General features: G+C 41.0%; 1 protein-coding gene across 4 annotated transcripts; it reads left to right on the top strand.

Annotated features, from left to right (window-relative positions):
* Positions 1-1,220: 1,220 nt before the first annotated feature.
* Positions 1,221-9,259, top strand: snai3 (snail family zinc finger 3). 4 transcript variants are annotated; one of them, XM_072596057.1, is made up of 4 exons: positions 1,992-2,285; positions 4,494-5,126; positions 5,215-5,331; positions 7,687-7,797. In XM_072596057.1, the coding sequence occupies exons 1-3, from the start codon at positions 2,210-2,212 to the stop codon at positions 5,301-5,303; spliced, it is 798 nt and encodes a 265-aa protein (XP_072452158.1). In that variant the 5' UTR covers positions 1,992-2,209; the 3' UTR covers positions 5,304-5,331; positions 7,687-7,797. The 4 variants fall into 4 exon arrangements, with proteins under 4 accessions (XP_072452157.1, XP_072452158.1, XP_072452155.1 ...); XM_072596056.1 differs by lacking the exons at positions 1,992-2,285; positions 5,215-5,331 and adding an exon at positions 1,221-1,322 and having other exon boundaries at positions 7,687-9,259; XM_072596054.1 differs by lacking the exon at positions 5,215-5,331 and having other exon boundaries at positions 1,996-2,285; positions 7,687-9,259.
* Positions 9,260-18,508: the final 9,249 nt, after the last annotated feature.

The raw sequence follows: 18,508 nt of genomic DNA on the forward strand, positions 1-18,508 counted from the left end.
GCTATGTAACATTTTATGGTATAAGCTAAGTAATAAGCTATTTCCTGGATGGCAAAGAAAATATTTAGTATATAATGGTATCGCAGGTGAGGGAAATAGTTAAAATTGATTATACTAGGTAGATTTATTTTGAAGAGATTTGATTTTCATGGGTGACGTGCTGTAAACCTAAATTTACAGATCTGCCATAGGCCTTGACCATTTCAGTATTTCACCAGTCTAGCTTAATGTCAGAACAATGTGACCTAACTGCATGAAGCTGAAATTTTTTTTTCTTTGTTCTTTCACATAATGTAGTTGTCACTAGCATATCCTTGAACTGAGCAGCCTCCTGGAAAAAGCTAAGGTTGCTGTTCTCCTACTTCCTCAGTAGAGGGGACAACTTGTGATGGTTTAATTTGAGGGTCCCCATGCCTCAGGTGAGGCGCAGATTAAGGAGAATCCCTCATGATAACTTCAGCCAATGCAGGCATTGAACCCATGATGTATCATGAACCAATCAAACTTTAGCAAGAATAGTATAAGGGAGTTAAATCAGATTAAGGAAATAGTAATAAATTAAAATTAAAAGTGCTTTACTGCACTAAGCATTTTTAACCAAAGAAATTTTAAACACAATTTTAGTGATAGTTGTGTTTGATGTAATAGCAATTTGAGAGGTGAAGTTTTATGTTGATCTAGCTTTAAAAAATATTAATTTAGCCAATTGAGCTAACTGACGCCGTTTGTTAGACCATTTCAGAGGGGCACCAAAGAGTCAGCAACATAGCTGTGAGTCTGAGTCACATGTAGGCTATACCAGTTAAACATCAGAGGTCTCCTTCGTACTGAATTCTCCAGTCACTTTCAGTTTGTTGATACGGTCCTCGTTATTTTTGGCTCTGGAAAATCATTTACAGCAGTATCAAATTAACTGTTACCTATTGCTTTTTAGTTAATTTGGTTCTGTACAATTTTCGAAATGCAAATTAACTCAATGTAGTTTATACATGATCATTCATTACGAAGTTCATCTGCCCAGCAGAGCAAAATACTGAAAGGATCATTGATAATCCTGCGACATATTAACGCACACACACTGTGTGGGGTGTACAGTATTCATTCGCTTGGTAGGACACAGCGATCTGCATGTGGACCCTGCCTTGTTGGCTGTGAGCACGACGAGAGCGTTGAGAGAAGCCAAATTGTAATGAGAGTTAGGGGTTTCCACTTCAGAGTTGCTGACGCACTGCGAGAGCACGGTGAGGAAATACTGCACACAGCGTGCGATTTTCTAACAATAATGCTTACATCAGGAACGAAGTGGAAACATTTAGTTGAAGGTATCTGATGCAATGCTGACATGCATTTGTAAAACAATTCCTTCATGGAATCTTGTACTATATGTAAAATACTAACGTATTGTTGAAATACTTCCATTACAAGTCAGATAAATGTCTATAGGACGATGTCACGCTGGAAAGGGCAATTCAGATTTGCAGAAAGTTTTTTTTTAAATGTTTAAATAGCATTGGAAATTAAATTGTTACCAGTAACTGACTAACGTTGTTTTTGATGAGAACTTTGTCACAGCGTTTGAGAGACATTTTATGCTCTTTGACCTGTGATGTTATTCCTATGTTTGTGCAATGTGAAATCCTGGTCTGGTCCACTTCACTGAAGGAATTGTCCAGAATTCAAACTGGGTAAAAACAATGACTGCAGATGCTGGAAACCAGATTCTGGATTAGTGGTGCTGGAAGAGCACAGCAGTTCAGGCAGCATCCAAGGAGCTTCGAAAGCTTTTGCCGAAACGTCGATTTCGAAGCTCCTTGGATGCTGCCTGAACTGCCGTGCTCTTCCAGCACCACTAATCCAGAATCAGAATTCAAAACTGTCAGCCTCCAGTTCAGGGATGCACCTGTTCTGGGGGTGGGAGATCAGCCTGAGTCAGGCTCCTCCCCTCATTACAGACACTGTCCCTAATTGGATTGACGGGAGGTCTATGTTAATGAAGGTTAGCCCCACACGCCGCTCCCCTTCGTGCACCTGACTCTCCGATATTTTCCACAAGCGGGGTTAGGTTTCCCGTTCCACTTGTTCTCCCATTGGGCTTCTATGTCACTTTTATTCCCTCCGTCTGGAAAGCTCAGCTAACGGATTTCAGATTCCAAAGAGCTGGAGAGTGAATGCTGTCTTTACAGGAAGAAAAGCAGCAGAAGCAGTAGTTATGCCCCGTTCTTTCCTCATTAAGAAGCATTGCAGCACCAAAAAGCCCAACTACAGCCAGCTGGAAATTCAGAATGGTAATGAAGTTTTGAAACGTTTTAAACAATTGCTTTTGTTTGCTCGAGCAAGCTTTTAGAGTTTGTCGCCGTGTAATTGACTTGTAACTTGCACGAGTTAGTTCTGTTGAAATTGCCTTTTTGTTTATTTTTAAGAAAGGCTTGTAAATAATTGTAGTGCCTGATATTTATCTGAACTGTCACGGTGTGACCATGTGAATGACAAGCTTCTGCATTTTCCTTCCCCCGTTAAAACCGAAGAAAGGTTTTGTATTCAGTGAAGCTGTTCAGCAAATAGAGTTCGCAGAAGCGCGGCTTGTACAATAAAGAGAATCCCAGCAGGTGCAGAACCTCACACGAGGTTTACATTCTTATTCATATGCTGGCTCCTCCAGTTCAGGAGTTGTATTGTCTTCAAATAGGCAGTGTGCTTGTTTAGGCTATTCTAAGTATTTTGTCCTCCCTACCGACTGTGTGGCATGAGCTGATTTTTTTTAAAAATAAAACTACATTTTTTTTCTGCAGTAGTGTAGTTTATTTTTAAACACTTGTTTCCTGTTCCAAGCCAGACTTCCTCTTTTAACTTGGGAACCACCAAGGGATGCTTTACTCGTTTGGAGTGATTTATGTGAAACGAGTAGTTTACTGTTATATATTTTTTTAAATTAATTATACAAGGTCAATTTTCATTATCTGGAAGACATTGCTAATTGCTTTTCAGATATTTCAGTAACTTTAGCAGTTAAAGGATAATGTTAAATTTAGAGAAATTAGCTGTGTGATATACATTATCAATACATTCCCCCATATGATGTAGGGAAATAATCCAGTGAGGAATTGACAGATCTGTTCCTCCGCATAAATGAAAGCTTGGATCACAGCAACCTTCAACGTAATCGTTTTAGTTATGCACTTTTTAAACTAAATTCAAAAATGCTCCATTTTATGTGAGAAAGTGAGGACTGCAGATGCTGGAGATTAGAGTTGACAGTGTGGTGCTGGAAAAACACAGGTCAGGCAGCATCTGAGGAGCAGGAGAATTGATGTTTTGGGCATAAGCCCTTCACCAGGAATCCAAAATCTGAAATTGGCTTATGCCCGAAACATCAATTCTCCTGCTCCTCAGATGCTGCCAGACCTGCTGTACTTTTGCAGCACCACACTCTCAACCCCCATCATTCTACTTGAGACACAGTTAGCTGACACATTGTATGCTTTAATTTTTGCTTATTAAAACACATCATTTAAATATTTTTTGTTTTAAAACAAAACTTAAATGAGTGAAAGAATTATCAGATTTTGTTTTGTTTAGTATTTTTTCCAATTCCCCACATTCAAGTTTTCTCATGCCCAGTGCAATTTGCTTTCTTTGAAGGATCCTTTTAGAAATAGCACCCTCCCAACTACTTCCCCAGAAATATATTTTCTGTGCAGATGACTACATACTCTCTCAAATTATATCTCAATCTTTCTAAAGAAAAATTTAACTTGCTGAACTTGGACATACCATAATAATGCCACCTCTAAGATTTCTAGAATGTGCAAAGTGCAAGTCAATGCTGTGCACAATATCCACCCCAGTTCAGTATTGGTTTATTTTGAGGCCTGTATAGTCATTAACATTGCATGATAGAAAAAGATTTTCCACTGACTGTTTTGCTGGTGTTGCGATGCAACATCAGCTGTAGCAGGTCTTTCTTCCCTTTTAGTGACACAATCTATCTTCTACAAGTTTTTCTTTTTGATTCAAAACTAGCACTTTGCATAGCTACAAGATCAATAACATATCATTTCTAATTTAAAGAACTCCATCTTATGTTTATATATAACAATGTAACTTTCTGAATTGTTAAAACAGATACCATTATGTTTGTGAGCAATCTGAACTACAACCAATATATACATGTGTAAGCTCAGCAAAACAAAAACTGTGTATTAAGTGGGGTTTTTTTATCAGAAAAACAAATAATTTTAACCCAATAAACAGAAACCTTCTCCTGCATAATATTTTCTTGTAGGACTGGTGAAATGACAGATCTGAAAATTCAATTTGTGTAAGTTAAGAAATGTTTGCTTTTATTTAATTGGGATTTAATTTGTGATATACAGTAGGAATATTGTAAACGAACAAAACTGTTTAGAGGTGAATCATCAATAAATAGCACTTCTAGAAATATTAGGTTAAAAATGACTTGCACAATTTGAAGTTTTGTTTTGCTTTCTTTTCAGCAACAGCCTTTTCACCTTATTTGTATAAGGGTTTGGCATTTCCACTGATGCCACAGGTCGAAGTGCTCACTCCCATCATTTGTGACCCACCGAAACTGTGGGACAGAGCTCCTATTAGTCTCCGGGTGTGTCTTCCCCCTCCTCCAGATGCCAATGTTGGAACAGAAACACCATTCAGTAGCCAACCAAGCCTGGAGATCAGTGTTAAGGAATGCACGGCTGTCAGAGGCAGCAGCACCCTACTAAGAGATACAGTGAATGACCTTAACCTGTCCCTTTCTAAAAAAGCCAAAAGAAGAACCACAAACAATGGTGCATTAAAAGGAGACAGCAACACTGAGGAAAAAACCCTTGAAGTTGAAAGCACTGCTGAAGCAATCCAGGAGAAATTTGAGTGTTTTCACTGTCGCAAGGTGTACAATACTTTATCTGGGCTATCTAAACACAGACAGCTTCATTGTGAATCACAGACTAGAAAATACTTTAACTGCAAGTATTGTGATAAGGAATATGTCAGCCTGGGTGCATTAAAGATGCACATAAGGACACACACACTGCCCTGTGTCTGTAAAATCTGTGGTAAAGCCTTCTCAAGACCGTGGCTGTTACAGGGACACATCAGAACACATACAGGTAAGTACAAATAAAACCTTAGGATTAAGAAAATGTGATAAATAGCCATCTTCCCACTACTGATCATTGTTCCATGTTCTACTTCTAGAAAATTATTATGTGAATGAGGATGATGACCGGATTGGACTCAGCTACAATGTGCTCTCTTATTCCCTTTTCCTAATATGTAGTGCATGATGGCAGACAAAACTACATAAGCTCCTATGTAGGTAGAAGTGTCACTTTGACAGGAACTGAAGGTAACCAGTATGGGTGGATGGGGGCAACTTATGTATTCATGGATGTTTCTTAATTGGGCAAAGTGAAGGTTGTCTCATAACAATTAATTACCATCTTTAAAGCAATGGTACTGGAAGAATTTTGCACTAATGTGAACGAAGTTCTCAATTTTAGATGTCTTATCAGAGAATGTCATACACAGTGTAAACTGAGTGCTTTCCTAAATTAGGAAAACTGACCTGTTGTTTTCAATTCCTAGCTAAAGGTTAAGTCGAATGCAGACTTTGGCATTCAAAATCTATTCCTTGAGATAGAACTAGAAATCTAGAATGCCCTTCCATTAATGTTTCAAATATCCAAAAATTGCAATAAAGGAATAATCCAACAAGGAACGCAATTATGTTTTGTCTTTTCCATCCTTAAAAAGCATGGAATTGTTATAGTTCGGAATGATTGGTTGGAATGAGGAAAGACTATTATTCATCCTATAGCATATTGTGTAGAAACTCAATCCAAGAATAATTCTGTCGAAGATTGTTCATACAGTCAGCCACCTCTTAATAGTGCTCAGTCTTTGTCTAGTTCACTGTACAGGTATTGATTTCTGTCTCTAAACAATCCCAAACAAAGCTCGAATATCCTAACTTGAGGTCGTCTCTAGGAATTTGGCAGCTTGTTAAATAACTGGACTAAATTCACAAACTGAATCTCTGCGGGCATATTAAACAAAAGGTGAGATCAAAGCCCTAATTGCTAGCAAGACAGCACAAACTTTGTTGAGGTGGCACTTTCAAAGTCAGCCCAGTAGCTAAGCTTTTTAAACCAACCTATTCTAACATGTTGAGACATTTTCAGCACAGATAGTACTTGAACATGGAGATTCTGATCCAGAGCCAGGGACACTACCACTGTCATAAGAGCCTTGGAGTTAAGCTGCATGCTCATTATAACTTATTTGCAGTCAGCAGTTGGTTGAATATTAAAGGTGCAGGAATCTTTCAGTATTCGTTTAAATGGTCAATATAAATTTTCATTGTTCCAATTAAGCAGTGAATTAAATTTCCCCCATTTGGGGGAATCCCAAAATGCGTGACGTGAATGATGAAATGGCAATCAGACACATTCTAAAAACTGAGTATCGCATAATTTAAAGTGAACTAATAACAACTGTATAAAAGTGAACTACTCATATGACTTTATTCTAGTTTGAGTTTTAAATAATTCACTAAACCAGCTTATGACACAACATTAGTGCAGAAATGAAGTGCGCAGAATGAGGGTGCAATTATTTCCTTAAATATTTCCCAACTTAGGATTTAATTAGGAGCTCCTTGATATCAGATGATAGGAATTTAAGAAGGACATATTCATAGAATCCCTACAGTGCAGAAAAACTCCTTTTGGTCCACACCAAACTTCCCACCTAAACCCAAGCCCCCTCCCTACAACCTCATGTTTACCATCAATAACCCACTTGCCTACACATCTCTGAACACCACAGACAATATAGCACGACCAATCGACCTAACCTACATACAGCCATAGAGATGTACAGCATGGAAACAGACCCTTCAGTCCAACCCGTCCATGCTGACCAGATATCCCAACCCAAACTAGTCCCACCTGCCAGCGCCTGGTCCATATCCCTCCAAACGCTTATTCATATACCCATTGGAAACCCAAGCAGACATGAGAATGTGCAAACTCCACTCAGTCGCCTGACGCTGGAATCGAACCTGGGTTCCTGACACTGAGGCAGCAGTGGTAACCAGTGAGCCATTGTGCTGCCCATTCATTCTTAAATGTGATTGTGAACTGGAATAACTAAAGTTTTGGATGCAAGTGCTTTTCCTTCATTGCTATTTATTAATTATTTATTGATTTATTTATCACTTGTACCAAAGTACAGTGAAAAGCTTTGTTTATGAGCAGTAAAGGTAGATCTTGGGAAGCAAGGATGTACAGATCAAAAGATTTAGATGGAAGCATACAGAAAACATCGCAGAGTGTACAAGAGAGATGAACGATACCAACACCAGCATTATTTGAGGCTAGAGTGTCCATTCAATAATTTTTAACAATGGCTGCGAAGAAGCTGTCCCTGAACCTATTGGTGTGTGTCTTCAGGCTTCTGTATCCTCTGCCTGATGGGAGAGATTGTAGGAGAGCATTTGAAGCTGGTGGCGTGGAGATGAGAAAATCCTTGTTGCTTGTAAAGTAGATGAAGTGGCAATTTAGTATCCTGTCTTTACTTAAAATAAATTGTGCATCCTCTTTTTATTGAGTGATTGTGGCATCTTCATACTCTGATGCTCCATTTTTTATTCTTGCTCCATTGCAGGGGAGAAACCTTTTGCCTGTCCTCATTGTAGCAGGGCTTTTGCAGATCGCTCAAACCTCCGAGCCCACCTGCAGACACACTCTGATGTGAAGAGATACCAGTGCAAGAGCTGCTCAAAGACCTTCTCCAGAATGTCTCTTCTTTCCAAACATGAGGAGGCTGGTTGCTGTCTTACATCTTGACGAAGATTTTTGATTCTTCGATCAAAAAGACAACCTATTTTGTAACAAGCTGAAGGCATAACTGTTATATGTTGTGACTGTTTTTAGCATTAAAAGAATGAAAGTACATATGAAATACTTGCTCGCCAAGGCTCAAAATAGTTCATGCTGACTCAAGCTTGCAGTTGGCATTTTGCACTAGTATAAATCTGAACTAAGTTAGTTGTGATAAAATCTTCTTGTCAACTGTGCTGAAATCTAACTTGGTTATATTGGATATTTCATAGTAACCTAATATTAAAAGCAAATACATGTACTCAGTGAAAGTTGAAATGTGCTTTCCTACTCTTTCTTAGATAAAGATGACATGGTGTTTTGCAAAATTGAAAAGGTAAACTTGAAAGGAGAATATGATTTCTGTAACATTGAAATGATACTGAAAGGAATGTGTGGTCCAGGCAGGAGAATAAAGCATTATTCTTTCAAACTTTTTGTCAATAGTTATGAGGACTGTCCCACCCTTTTCTCTTGCCCACCCCCGAAGTCTGTGGAAAAAAATGGCCTGAAGGTGTTTCATTCCTCCTGCCAGCCAAATTCAAATGCCACTCACCAATAATTCCTCCACTGTCAATAAACATGACTGTTTAGTCAAAACTGGGAATTGAATTCCATTACTGATTATTGCAAGTTTTTTTAAAAATCTGTGGAACAGATATCAAACTTGCTTTCAAAACTTGCCTTTTTTTTGTCTCACTGCACTCCACTCTCTGCTGCTTCTAGTTTAGTGTTTTTTTGAGTTAACAAACAGTTTATACTGCACATGGGATAGTTTTGTTTTTTTTTCTTTCACCTTTACTCCCCTAAAGATGAACATGTAAAGACATTTTAATTGTACCTCTAGTGCAACCAAGTGCTGGTTCCGTTATCCATGCCCAGTATCATGAGTCAACTTAGCAAGTTGAGAAGATTTGTGGCTCAGGTTGAGGTTCTGGATGTAGGTTTGCTTGCTGAGCTGGAAGGTTCATTTTCAGAAGTTTCATCACCATACTAGGTAACATCTTCAGTCAGCCTCCAAACAAAGCACTTCTGATTCCTGCTTTCCATTTATATGTTTTGGGTTTCTTTGGGTTGGTGATGTCATTTCCAGTTCTTTTTTTCTCAAGGGATGGTAAATGGGGTCTAACTCAATGTGTTTGTTGATTGAGTTCTGGTTGGAATGCCATCCTTCTAGGAATTCTCGTGCATGTCTCTGTTTGGCTTGTCCTAGGATGGATATGTTTGTGAACATCAACTAGCCACAATGTGACATGACCCCCCTCTCACTAGTGTCCTTACATACAGATGAGGAAGGACAACGCATCCATCCTAGGACAAGCCAAACAGACAGGCACGAGAATTCCTAGAAGCATAGCATTCCGACCAGAACGCAATCAACAAACACATTGAGTTAGACCTCATCTACCACCCCTTGAGAAAAAGAACAGGAAATGACATCACAAGAAAGGCCATCACCAACCCAAAGAAACTCAAACATATAAATGGAAAGTAGAAATCATCAATAGCGCTTGGTCCGAAGGCTCACTGAAGATGTCACCTAGTATGGTGACAAAACATCTGAAAATCAGCGAGCAAACCTACATTCAATATAACTTTCCTAAAGTACAAGAAGTGATTTCTAGTCTTTAGTTTTATATGACGTTATTAATTAACAGGCTTTGGAATGTGGGAATATAATTGGAATCAAACTTGTAGGCTTGGACACTCTTTGCTCATGTAATTATAATGACTGCAACTTTGCAGTTCAGATCCTACTTTCAATTATGCCACAGCAATTAATTGTGCAACCATCATAATTTCTAAGAAATTGATTTATTCCAATGTGTGACAAATACTTAGTGACTCAGAGACCATCAGCGTAGGATTCCAAAACTTGTGAATATTTTGAATTTCATCAGTTTGTTTATTTGAAAATAACACATATTATACAAGTCAGGTAAATATAATGGCAGTTGTCTGTTTATTTTTCTTGAATGCTGTTGGTATCAATTCATTCTTGTAGGTTTGATGAAAGCCTCAAATTAGCTGCTTATGTATTTTCAAAGTATGCTATTAATATTATAATGAGTTATTAAGATGCCTTATTAAACTGGGGTAGCTTGTCAACCTTATTTTCCCATAAAAATGTTTATCCAGTGACTAATCTTCATGAACCTGCACAAAAAGGGACTAAATAAAAGATTCTGGGTAATCCAAGATGGAGGATGGGAAAAATTTCTGGCTGTAACAGGCTGCTCCTTTTTTTTGATGTATTTTAGGTGGCGGGGGTGATTTCCTCAAATTCCAGGAGCAGCATTTACTGTTTTATATGCTGTTGCATTGTTTTGGAACTTTGGAGAAAAAAAATGTCAAAACAACAGCACTTTTAAAAGGGAGAGGAACAGACAAAGGAAGCACTGTATGATGTCCATGTAGGAGAGCGAGAAAGAAACCCACATTGCTAACTGACAGCAGTGCACCTGCACAGTTACTGCCTTTGCTGTTTGAACTCATGTATTGCTGGACATCGGAGTGTGTCTGGGAAAATTAACAAACAGTGAAATTCACAACTGATTTTGGAGGAACCTATTTGGGACAGAAACAGATAAATGAATGTTTTAAGCATGGCCTTACAGTAAGTCTGCAGTAGTCAGTAGAGTGGGTTCTTTCTTGATTAAATGTTTTACTGAGATATGTTTCTTGATTAAACTTAAAATATAAGCCATAAGTATTAATTTAACCTGGGGCAGTGTTTTATAGAGGAAAAAAACAGTGCTATTTTCTGGGTCTGTAGACCGAAAAAAGCAAAAATGGCCTTTTATAGAGTGATATGCTCTACTTGTCGGATGTGGGAGTTCAGGGAGAGTTTACGGGTTACTGAGAATTCTATCTGCAATAAATGCCATTGGTTGCGAACCCTATCAGATCGAATGGATCGGTTGGAGAGGCAGTTAGAGGCAATGAGGAATTTACAAGAACAAGGATGTGATGGATGGCAGTTATAGGAAGGGGAAAAAATTGCAGATAGTCACATTAGATGGGTTAACTCCAGGAAAGGTAAGAGAGGCAGGCAGGTAATGCAGGAGTCTTCTATGGCTATCCCCATTTCAAACAAGTATGCAGTTTTGGAAAATGTAGTGAGTGATGGATTCTCAGGGGAACGTGACATGAACAGCCAAGTTTCTGGTATTGAGACTGGCTCTAATGCAATGAGGGGTACATTGTGTTCCAACAGATCGATTGTGTTACGGGACTCTTTAGTTCGAGGTATAGACAGATGTTTCTGTGGCCAGCAGCGAAAAATCAGAATGGTTTCCCTGATGCTAGGATCAAGGATGTCTCAGAGAGGGTGTAGAATGTTCTCAAAAGGGAGAGGGGCCAGCAGGAGGTTATTGTACCCAGTGGAACCAACAACATAGGAAGGGAAAAGGTTGAGATTCTGAAGGGAGATTACAGAGAGTTAGGCAAGAATTTAAAAAGGTCTTCAAGAGTAATAATATCTGGATTACTCCCAGTGCTGCGAACTAGTGAGGGCTGGAATAGGAGGATAAAGCAGATGAATGTGTGGCTTTGGGGTATGGGAGAAGGATTCACATTTTTGGATCATTGGAAGCTGTGGGATAGACGTGACCTATACAAGAGGGACAGATTGCACCTGAATTGGAAGGGGACTAATACACAGGCAGGTAGATTTGCTAGAGCTGCTTGAGAGGATTTAAACTAGTAAGGTGGGACACAGAGGTAGTGCGGAAAGAGATCAATCTGAGACTGGTACAGTTGAGAAAAGAAGCAAGTCAAGCAGTCAGGGCATGCAGGGACAAAGCATAGAACAAGGTAGGACTGATAAATTAAACTGCATTTATTTCAATGTAAGAGGCCTAACAGGGAAGGCAGATGAATTCAGGGCATGGTTAGGAACATGGGACTGGGATATCATAGCAATCACAGAAACGTGGCTCAGGGATGGGCAGGACTGGCAGCTTAATGTTCCAGGATACAAATGCTATAGGAAGGACAGAAAAGGAGGCGAGAGGAGGGGGGAGTGGTGTGTTTGATAGGGGATATCATAGCTGTACCAAGGGTGGATATTCCCTGAAATACATCCAGGGATGTCATTCGGGTGGAACTGAGAAATAAGAAAGGGATGATCACCTCATTGGGATTGTATTATAGACCCCCTAATAGTCAGAGGGAAATTGAGAAACAAACTTGTAAGGAGATCTCAGTTATCTCTAAGAATAATAGGGTGGTTGTAGGAGGTGATTTTAACTTTCCAAACATAGACTGGGACTGCCATAGTGTTTAAGGTTTAGATGGTGAGGAATTTGTTAAGTGTGTACAAGAAAATTTTCTGATTCAGTATGTGGATGTTCAAGGTGCAAAACCCGACCTACTCTGGGGAAATAAGGCAGGACAGGTGACTGAGGTGTCAGTGGGGGAGCACTTTGGGGCCAGCGACCATAATTCTATTCGTCCTAAACTAGTGATGGAAAAGGTTAGATCAGATCTAAAAGTTGAAGTTCTAAATTGGAGAAAGGCCAATTTTGATGGTATCAGGCAAAAACTTTCAAAAGCTGATTGGGGGCAGATGTTCACACATAAAGGTACGGCTGGAAAATGGGAAGCCTTCAGAAATGAGGTAATGGGAGTCCAGAGAAAGTATATTCCTATCAGGGTGAAAAGAAAGTCTGGTAAATATAGGGAATGCTGGATGACTAAAGAAATTGAGGGTTTGGTTAAGAAAAAGAAGGAAGCATATGTCAGGAATAGACAGGATAGATTGAGTGAATCCTTAGAAGAGTATAAAGACAGTAAGAGTATACTTCAGAGGGAAATCAGGAGGGCAAAAAGGGGACTGGAGATAGTTTTGGCAAACAAAGTAAAGGAGAGTTCAAAGGGTTTTTACAAGTACATTAAGGACAAAAGGGTAACTGGGGAGAGAATAAGACCCCTCAAAGATAGCAAGCTGGCCTTTGTGTGGAGCTGCAGGAGATGGGGGAGATATTAAACGAGTACTTTGCTTCAGTATTTACTGTGGAGAAGGACATGGAAGATATGGAATGTAGGGAAATAGATGGTGACATCTTGAAAAATGTCAGTATTACACAGGAGGAAGTGCTGGATGTCTTGAAACATATAAAAGTTGATAAATCGCCGGGACTGAATTAGGTGTATCCTAGAACTCTGGGAAGCTAGAGAAGTAATTGCTGGGTCTCTTACTGAGATATTTGTATCATCAATAGTCACAGATGTGGTGCCGGATGATTGGAGTTTGCCTAACGTGGTGCCACTATTTAAGAAGGATGGTAAGGACAAGCCAGGGAACTATAGACAGTGAGCCTGACCTCGGTGGTGGGCAAGTTGTTGGAGGGAATCCTGAGGGACAGGATGTACATGTATTTGGAAAGGCAAGGACTGATCAGGGATAGTCAACATGTTTTTGTGCATGGGAAATCAGGTCTCAGTAACTTGATTGAATTTGTTGAAGTAACAAAGAGCATTGATGAGGGCAGAGTGGTAGATGTGATCTATATGGACTTCAGTACGGCATTCAACAAGGTTCAACGTGGGAGACTGGTGAGCAAGGTTAGATCTCATGGAATACAGGGAGAACTAGCCATTTGAATACAAAATTGGCTCAAAGGTAGAAACTGAAAATGTGTTGCTGGAAAAGCGCAGCAGGTCAGGCAGCATCCAAGGAGCAGGAGAATCGACGTTTCGGGCATAAGCCCTTCTTCAGGAATGAGGAAAGTGTGTCCAGCAGGCTAAGATAAAAGGTAGGGAGGAGGGACTTGGGGGACGGGCGTTGGAAATGCGATAGGTGGAAGGAGGTTAAGGTGAGGGTGATAGGCTGGGGTGGGGGCAGAGAGGTCAGGAAGAAGATTGCAGGTTAGGAAGGTGGTGCTGAGTTCGAGGGTTGGGACTGAGACAAGGTGGGGGGAGGGGAAATGAGGAAACTGGAGAAATCTGAGTTCATCCCTTGTGGTTGGAGGGTTCCTAGGCGGAAGATGAGGCACTCTTCCTCCAGCCATTGTGTTGCTATGGTCTGACGATGGAGTAGTCCAAGGATCTGCATGTCCTTCATGGAGTGGGAGGGGGAGTTGACGTGTTGAACCACGGGGTGGTTGGGTTGGTTGGTCTGGATGTTCTCTGAAACGTTCCGCAAGTATGTGGCCTGTCTCCCCAAAATAGAGGAGGCCACATCGGGTGCAGCGGATGCAGTAAATGATGTGTGTGGAGGTGCAGGTGAATTTGTGATGGATATGGAAGGATCCCTTGGGACCTTGGAGGGCTGTAAGGAGGGAGGTGTGGGCGCAAGTTTTGCATTTCTTGCAGTTGCAGGGGAAGTGCCGGGAGTGGAGGTTGGGTTGGTGCGGGTTGTGGACCTGACGAGGGAGTCACGGAGGGAGTGGTCTTTTCGGAACGCTGATAGGGGAGGGGAGGGAAATATATCCCTGGTGGTGGGGTCCGTTTGTAGGTGGCGGAAATGACGACGGATGATACGATGTATATGGAGGTTGGTGGGGTGGTAGGTGAGGACCAGTGGGGTGCTGTCCTGGTGGCAATTGGAGGGGCGGGGCTCAAGGGAGGAGGAGCGGGAAGTGGAGGAGCTGCGGTGGAGAGCATCGCCAATCATGTCTGGGGGGAAATTGTGGTCTTTGAAGAAGGAGGCCATCTGGGTTGTTCAGTATTGGAACTGGTCCTCCTGGGAGCAGATGTGGCAGAGACGAAGGAATTGGGAATATGGGATGGCGTTTTTACAGGGGCAGGGTGGGAGGAGGTGTAGTCTCGGTAGCTGTGGGAGTCGGTTGGTTTATGGTAAATGTCCGTATTGATTCGGTCGCCCGAGACAGAAATGGAAAGGTCTAGGAAGGGGAGGGAGGAGTCTGAGACGGTCCGGGTAAATTTGAGGTCGGGATGGAAGGTGTTGGTAAAGTGGATGAACTGTTCAACCTTGAACCTTGAACCTTGAACTCCTGTTCCTTGGATGTTGCCTGACCTGCTGCGCTTTTCCAGCAACACATTTTCAGCTCTGATCTCCAGCATCTGCAGTCCTCACTTTCTCCTCAAAGGTAGAAGACAGAGGGTGGCGGTGGAGGGTTGCTTTTCAGACTGGAGGCCTGTGATCAGTGGAGTGCCACAAGGATCGATGCTGGATCCACTGCTTCTACATCATTTATATAAATGATTTGGATGTGAGCATGAGAGGTATAGGTACTAAGTTTGCAGACGACACCAAAATTGGAGACGTAGTGGACAGCAAAGAAGGTTACAACAAGATCTTGATCAGATGGCCAATGGTCTGAGAAGTGGCAGATGGCGTTTAATTTAAATAAATGTGAGGTGCTGTATTTTGGGTAAGCAAATCTTAGCAGGACTTAAACACTTGATGATAAGGCCTTGGGGAGTGCTGCTGAACAAAGAGACCTTGGAGTGCATGTTCATAGCTCCTTGAAAGTGGAGTCGCAGGTAGATAGGATAGTGAAGACGGCGTTTGGTATGCTTTCCTTTATTGTTCATAGTATTGTGCAGAGGAGTTGGGAGGTCATGTTGCAGCCGTAAAGGACATTAGTTAGGTCACTTTTGGAATATTGCATGCAATTCTGGTCTCCTTCCTATCGGAAAGATGAGGTGAAACTTGAAAAGGTTCAGAAAAGATTTACAAGGATGTTGCCTGGGTTGGAGGATTTGAGCCATAGGGAGAGGTTGAATAGGATGGGGCTGTTTTCCCTGGAGCATCGAAGGCTGAGGGGTGACCTTATAGAGGTTTATAAAATCATGAGGGACATGGATAGGATAAACAGACAAAGTCCTTTCCCTGGGGTGGGGGAGTCCAGAACTGGAGGGCATAGGTTTAGGGTGAGAGGAGAAAGATATGAAAGAGACCTCAGGGACAACATTTTCACGCAGAGGTTGGGGGTGTATGGAATGAGCTGCCAGAGGAAGTGATGGAGGCTAGTACAATTGCAATATTTAAAACACATTAGGATGGGTATATGAATAGGAAGGGTTTGAGGGATATTGACCAGCTGCTGGCAGGTGGGACTAGATTGGGTTGGGATATCTGGTCGGCATGGACGGGTTGGACCGAAGGACCTGATTCCATGCTGTGCATCTCTATGACTCTATTAATATGGCTGCTTTTGGTGCATGGCCCTGAAGTATGCAAATCACTTTGTGCACTGTATTCTGTCTTCTAATTAGAGTCCTAACTTGATCTTTTTTGATATGAATGACCTAGAGACTTGTACCATATAAATGTTGGAATTGTCCCAATCCCTGACCAATGGGAGCTGGTATAAAGGTAGTGGCTGCTATATTGTGGAGTTAGGATATGTGTATATGTACCTGCAGGGATACAGCTGAACCACTTGAACATGGCTGATGCCCTTTTCTTTGAAAGAACACTATATAAACTTTTCATAAAAAAAACATGGAATTGGTTTCTCCAGAGGTGAAGTAGGTACCATTTCTCTTTTTCCATCTCGATGAGATGGCAGTTAAGCAGCAGATGCCTTCTATCCCATGCAGATGAATTGTCCCTCCTATTAAATGTACATAGTCTGTTGGGTTCTCTGTTAGAGGCCCTGTGATCAAAGGAAGATGGCTGGCATTATGACCTTTTATGGTACTGTTTGGAGTGTGTGGGTTAATGAGAGAGGAGATTATTTCCATTAGCCAGGAGGCATTCATCTGACTCTTCCCTCCCCCACCACCCCCACCAAGGTTGCTGCTGGAAATCTCCCCCTCTAGGATGATACAAGCATCTCCTCGTACTCTTGTGAAATGGTTTCTGTGTCTTTCGTCCCCTTTTGTACAGAAGGAGTCTTAATAAAAGAAAGGCCTAATCTTTCAGGTACAAATTCCTGCCTTGGCCCAGCTGCCCTCTGCTTCTCACTCCATTCTCTCCGGGAGACTGATGTACCTTATCTCATTGGGCGTACTTGACTCTGACCTTGGCTGTTAAGGGAAGTAGGATTCCCAGCATACATTGTTCTGTGCTCTGCACCATCTGAATAATTGGATCTGTAAGAGGTAAACAGAGGCTACTTCATTTTCAGGACCAAAGAAGAACTCTCGGTAAAGCAGGGCAAGTAGTATATCCATATTCTGGCTTATGTCCCGGTTATCGTTATAGTTGGCCTGTTAGCCTGTTCCAGAGGATAGTTAAAATCAACCACATTGTGGGTCTGCAGTCACATGTATACCAGACCAGGTAAGGATGTCAGATTTTGTTCCCTAGATGACATTAGTGAACCAGATGGGTTTTTGAGGAATGGCTACGTGATCACCAATATGCTGGCTTTTAATTCCAGGTTTTTTTAAAATCAAATTTCATGATCTGCCAAGATAGGATTTGAATTGATGTTCCTAAGAATTAACTTGGGTCTGCTGAATTAGTAGTAACATTACTGATATGTCATTGCCTCCCCTTTCTAACTATAAAAAAAATTGTCCTTCCTCAATATATTGTGTTGATGGCAGTGAAAAGTAAAATCCAGTCAACAAAGGAAAAAAATAGTTTTGTTTTAAATACCTCTGTCACCAGAATTCTGCTTTCTTCCTAAAGTCACTGATTTTTTGGTTCCTGTGGAACTGTACAGAGCTGAGTGTCCAGCAGTTTGGCCCAACTGGGAAGTATTCATGAATGAGATGTTGTTTAATAATCAGCATCACGCTGAACAAGACTCTATTCTCAAGTCAAGATCCAGTCTGCTACCTACAGGCTCTAATCACTTATGGAGCACACGTTGAGGCCCGTAACAGAGAATGGCTCAGCATGCTGAACATAATACAATGGAAACAGATTCTGTTGAAGAAGGAAAGGGGAGGTGCATGATGTGCATTGACTTTAATTAATTTTTTAAAAACCCTTAAAGCCATTACTCAACTATCCAGTGGCGACACTAAGATCATTGTGCTCCTAACTACAATGTTTCACTTGCCAATTGGAATTATAAGATCAAAATACAAGCTTTGTGTTGGTTGGAGTTTGTTGAGTGGTATCATGACCATATTGACCATGGAGTTTCAAGCAAACTGTCCACACTGTGGTGTGTTTTCACCTCTGAATTTTTCTCTTAAGCAAGCTGCACAGTATCCCTGAAGCCCAACAACATCAATGGTATCAAACAGGCTGAACAGCCAACCAATTTTGTCGTCTCTCCACAGATGCCGCCAGATTTTCCAGCAATTTCTGTTTTTGTTTCTGATTTCCAGCATCCACAGACTTTTTTAAAGTAGGAGTTATATTGAATACTAATCATGTGCAACAAACCAGAAATAACAAACTGATTTTGTTGTTTAGATTTTATGATTTTATATAAATTAAAATAAAATATTGTAGCACATAGAGTCATAGAGATGTACAGCGTGGAAACAGACCCTTCAGTCCAACTCGTCCATGCCTACCACAGATATCCCAATGCAATCTAGTCCCACCTGCCAGCACCTGGCCCATATCCCTCCAAACCCTCCTGTTCATATAGCCATCCAGTTGCCTTTTAAATGTTGCAATTGTACTAGCCTCCATCACATCCTCTGACAGCCTATTCCACTCACACACCACCTTCTGCGTGAAATCTGAAACATTTAAAAAGTTTTTCAAAGATTCATAAATTTCG

This window comes from Chiloscyllium punctatum, chromosome 26, assembly GCF_047496795.1.
Source record: "Chiloscyllium punctatum isolate Juve2018m chromosome 26, sChiPun1.3, whole genome shotgun sequence".
In the NCBI taxonomy this organism is placed as follows: Eukaryota; Metazoa; Chordata; class Chondrichthyes; order Orectolobiformes; family Hemiscylliidae; genus Chiloscyllium; species Chiloscyllium punctatum.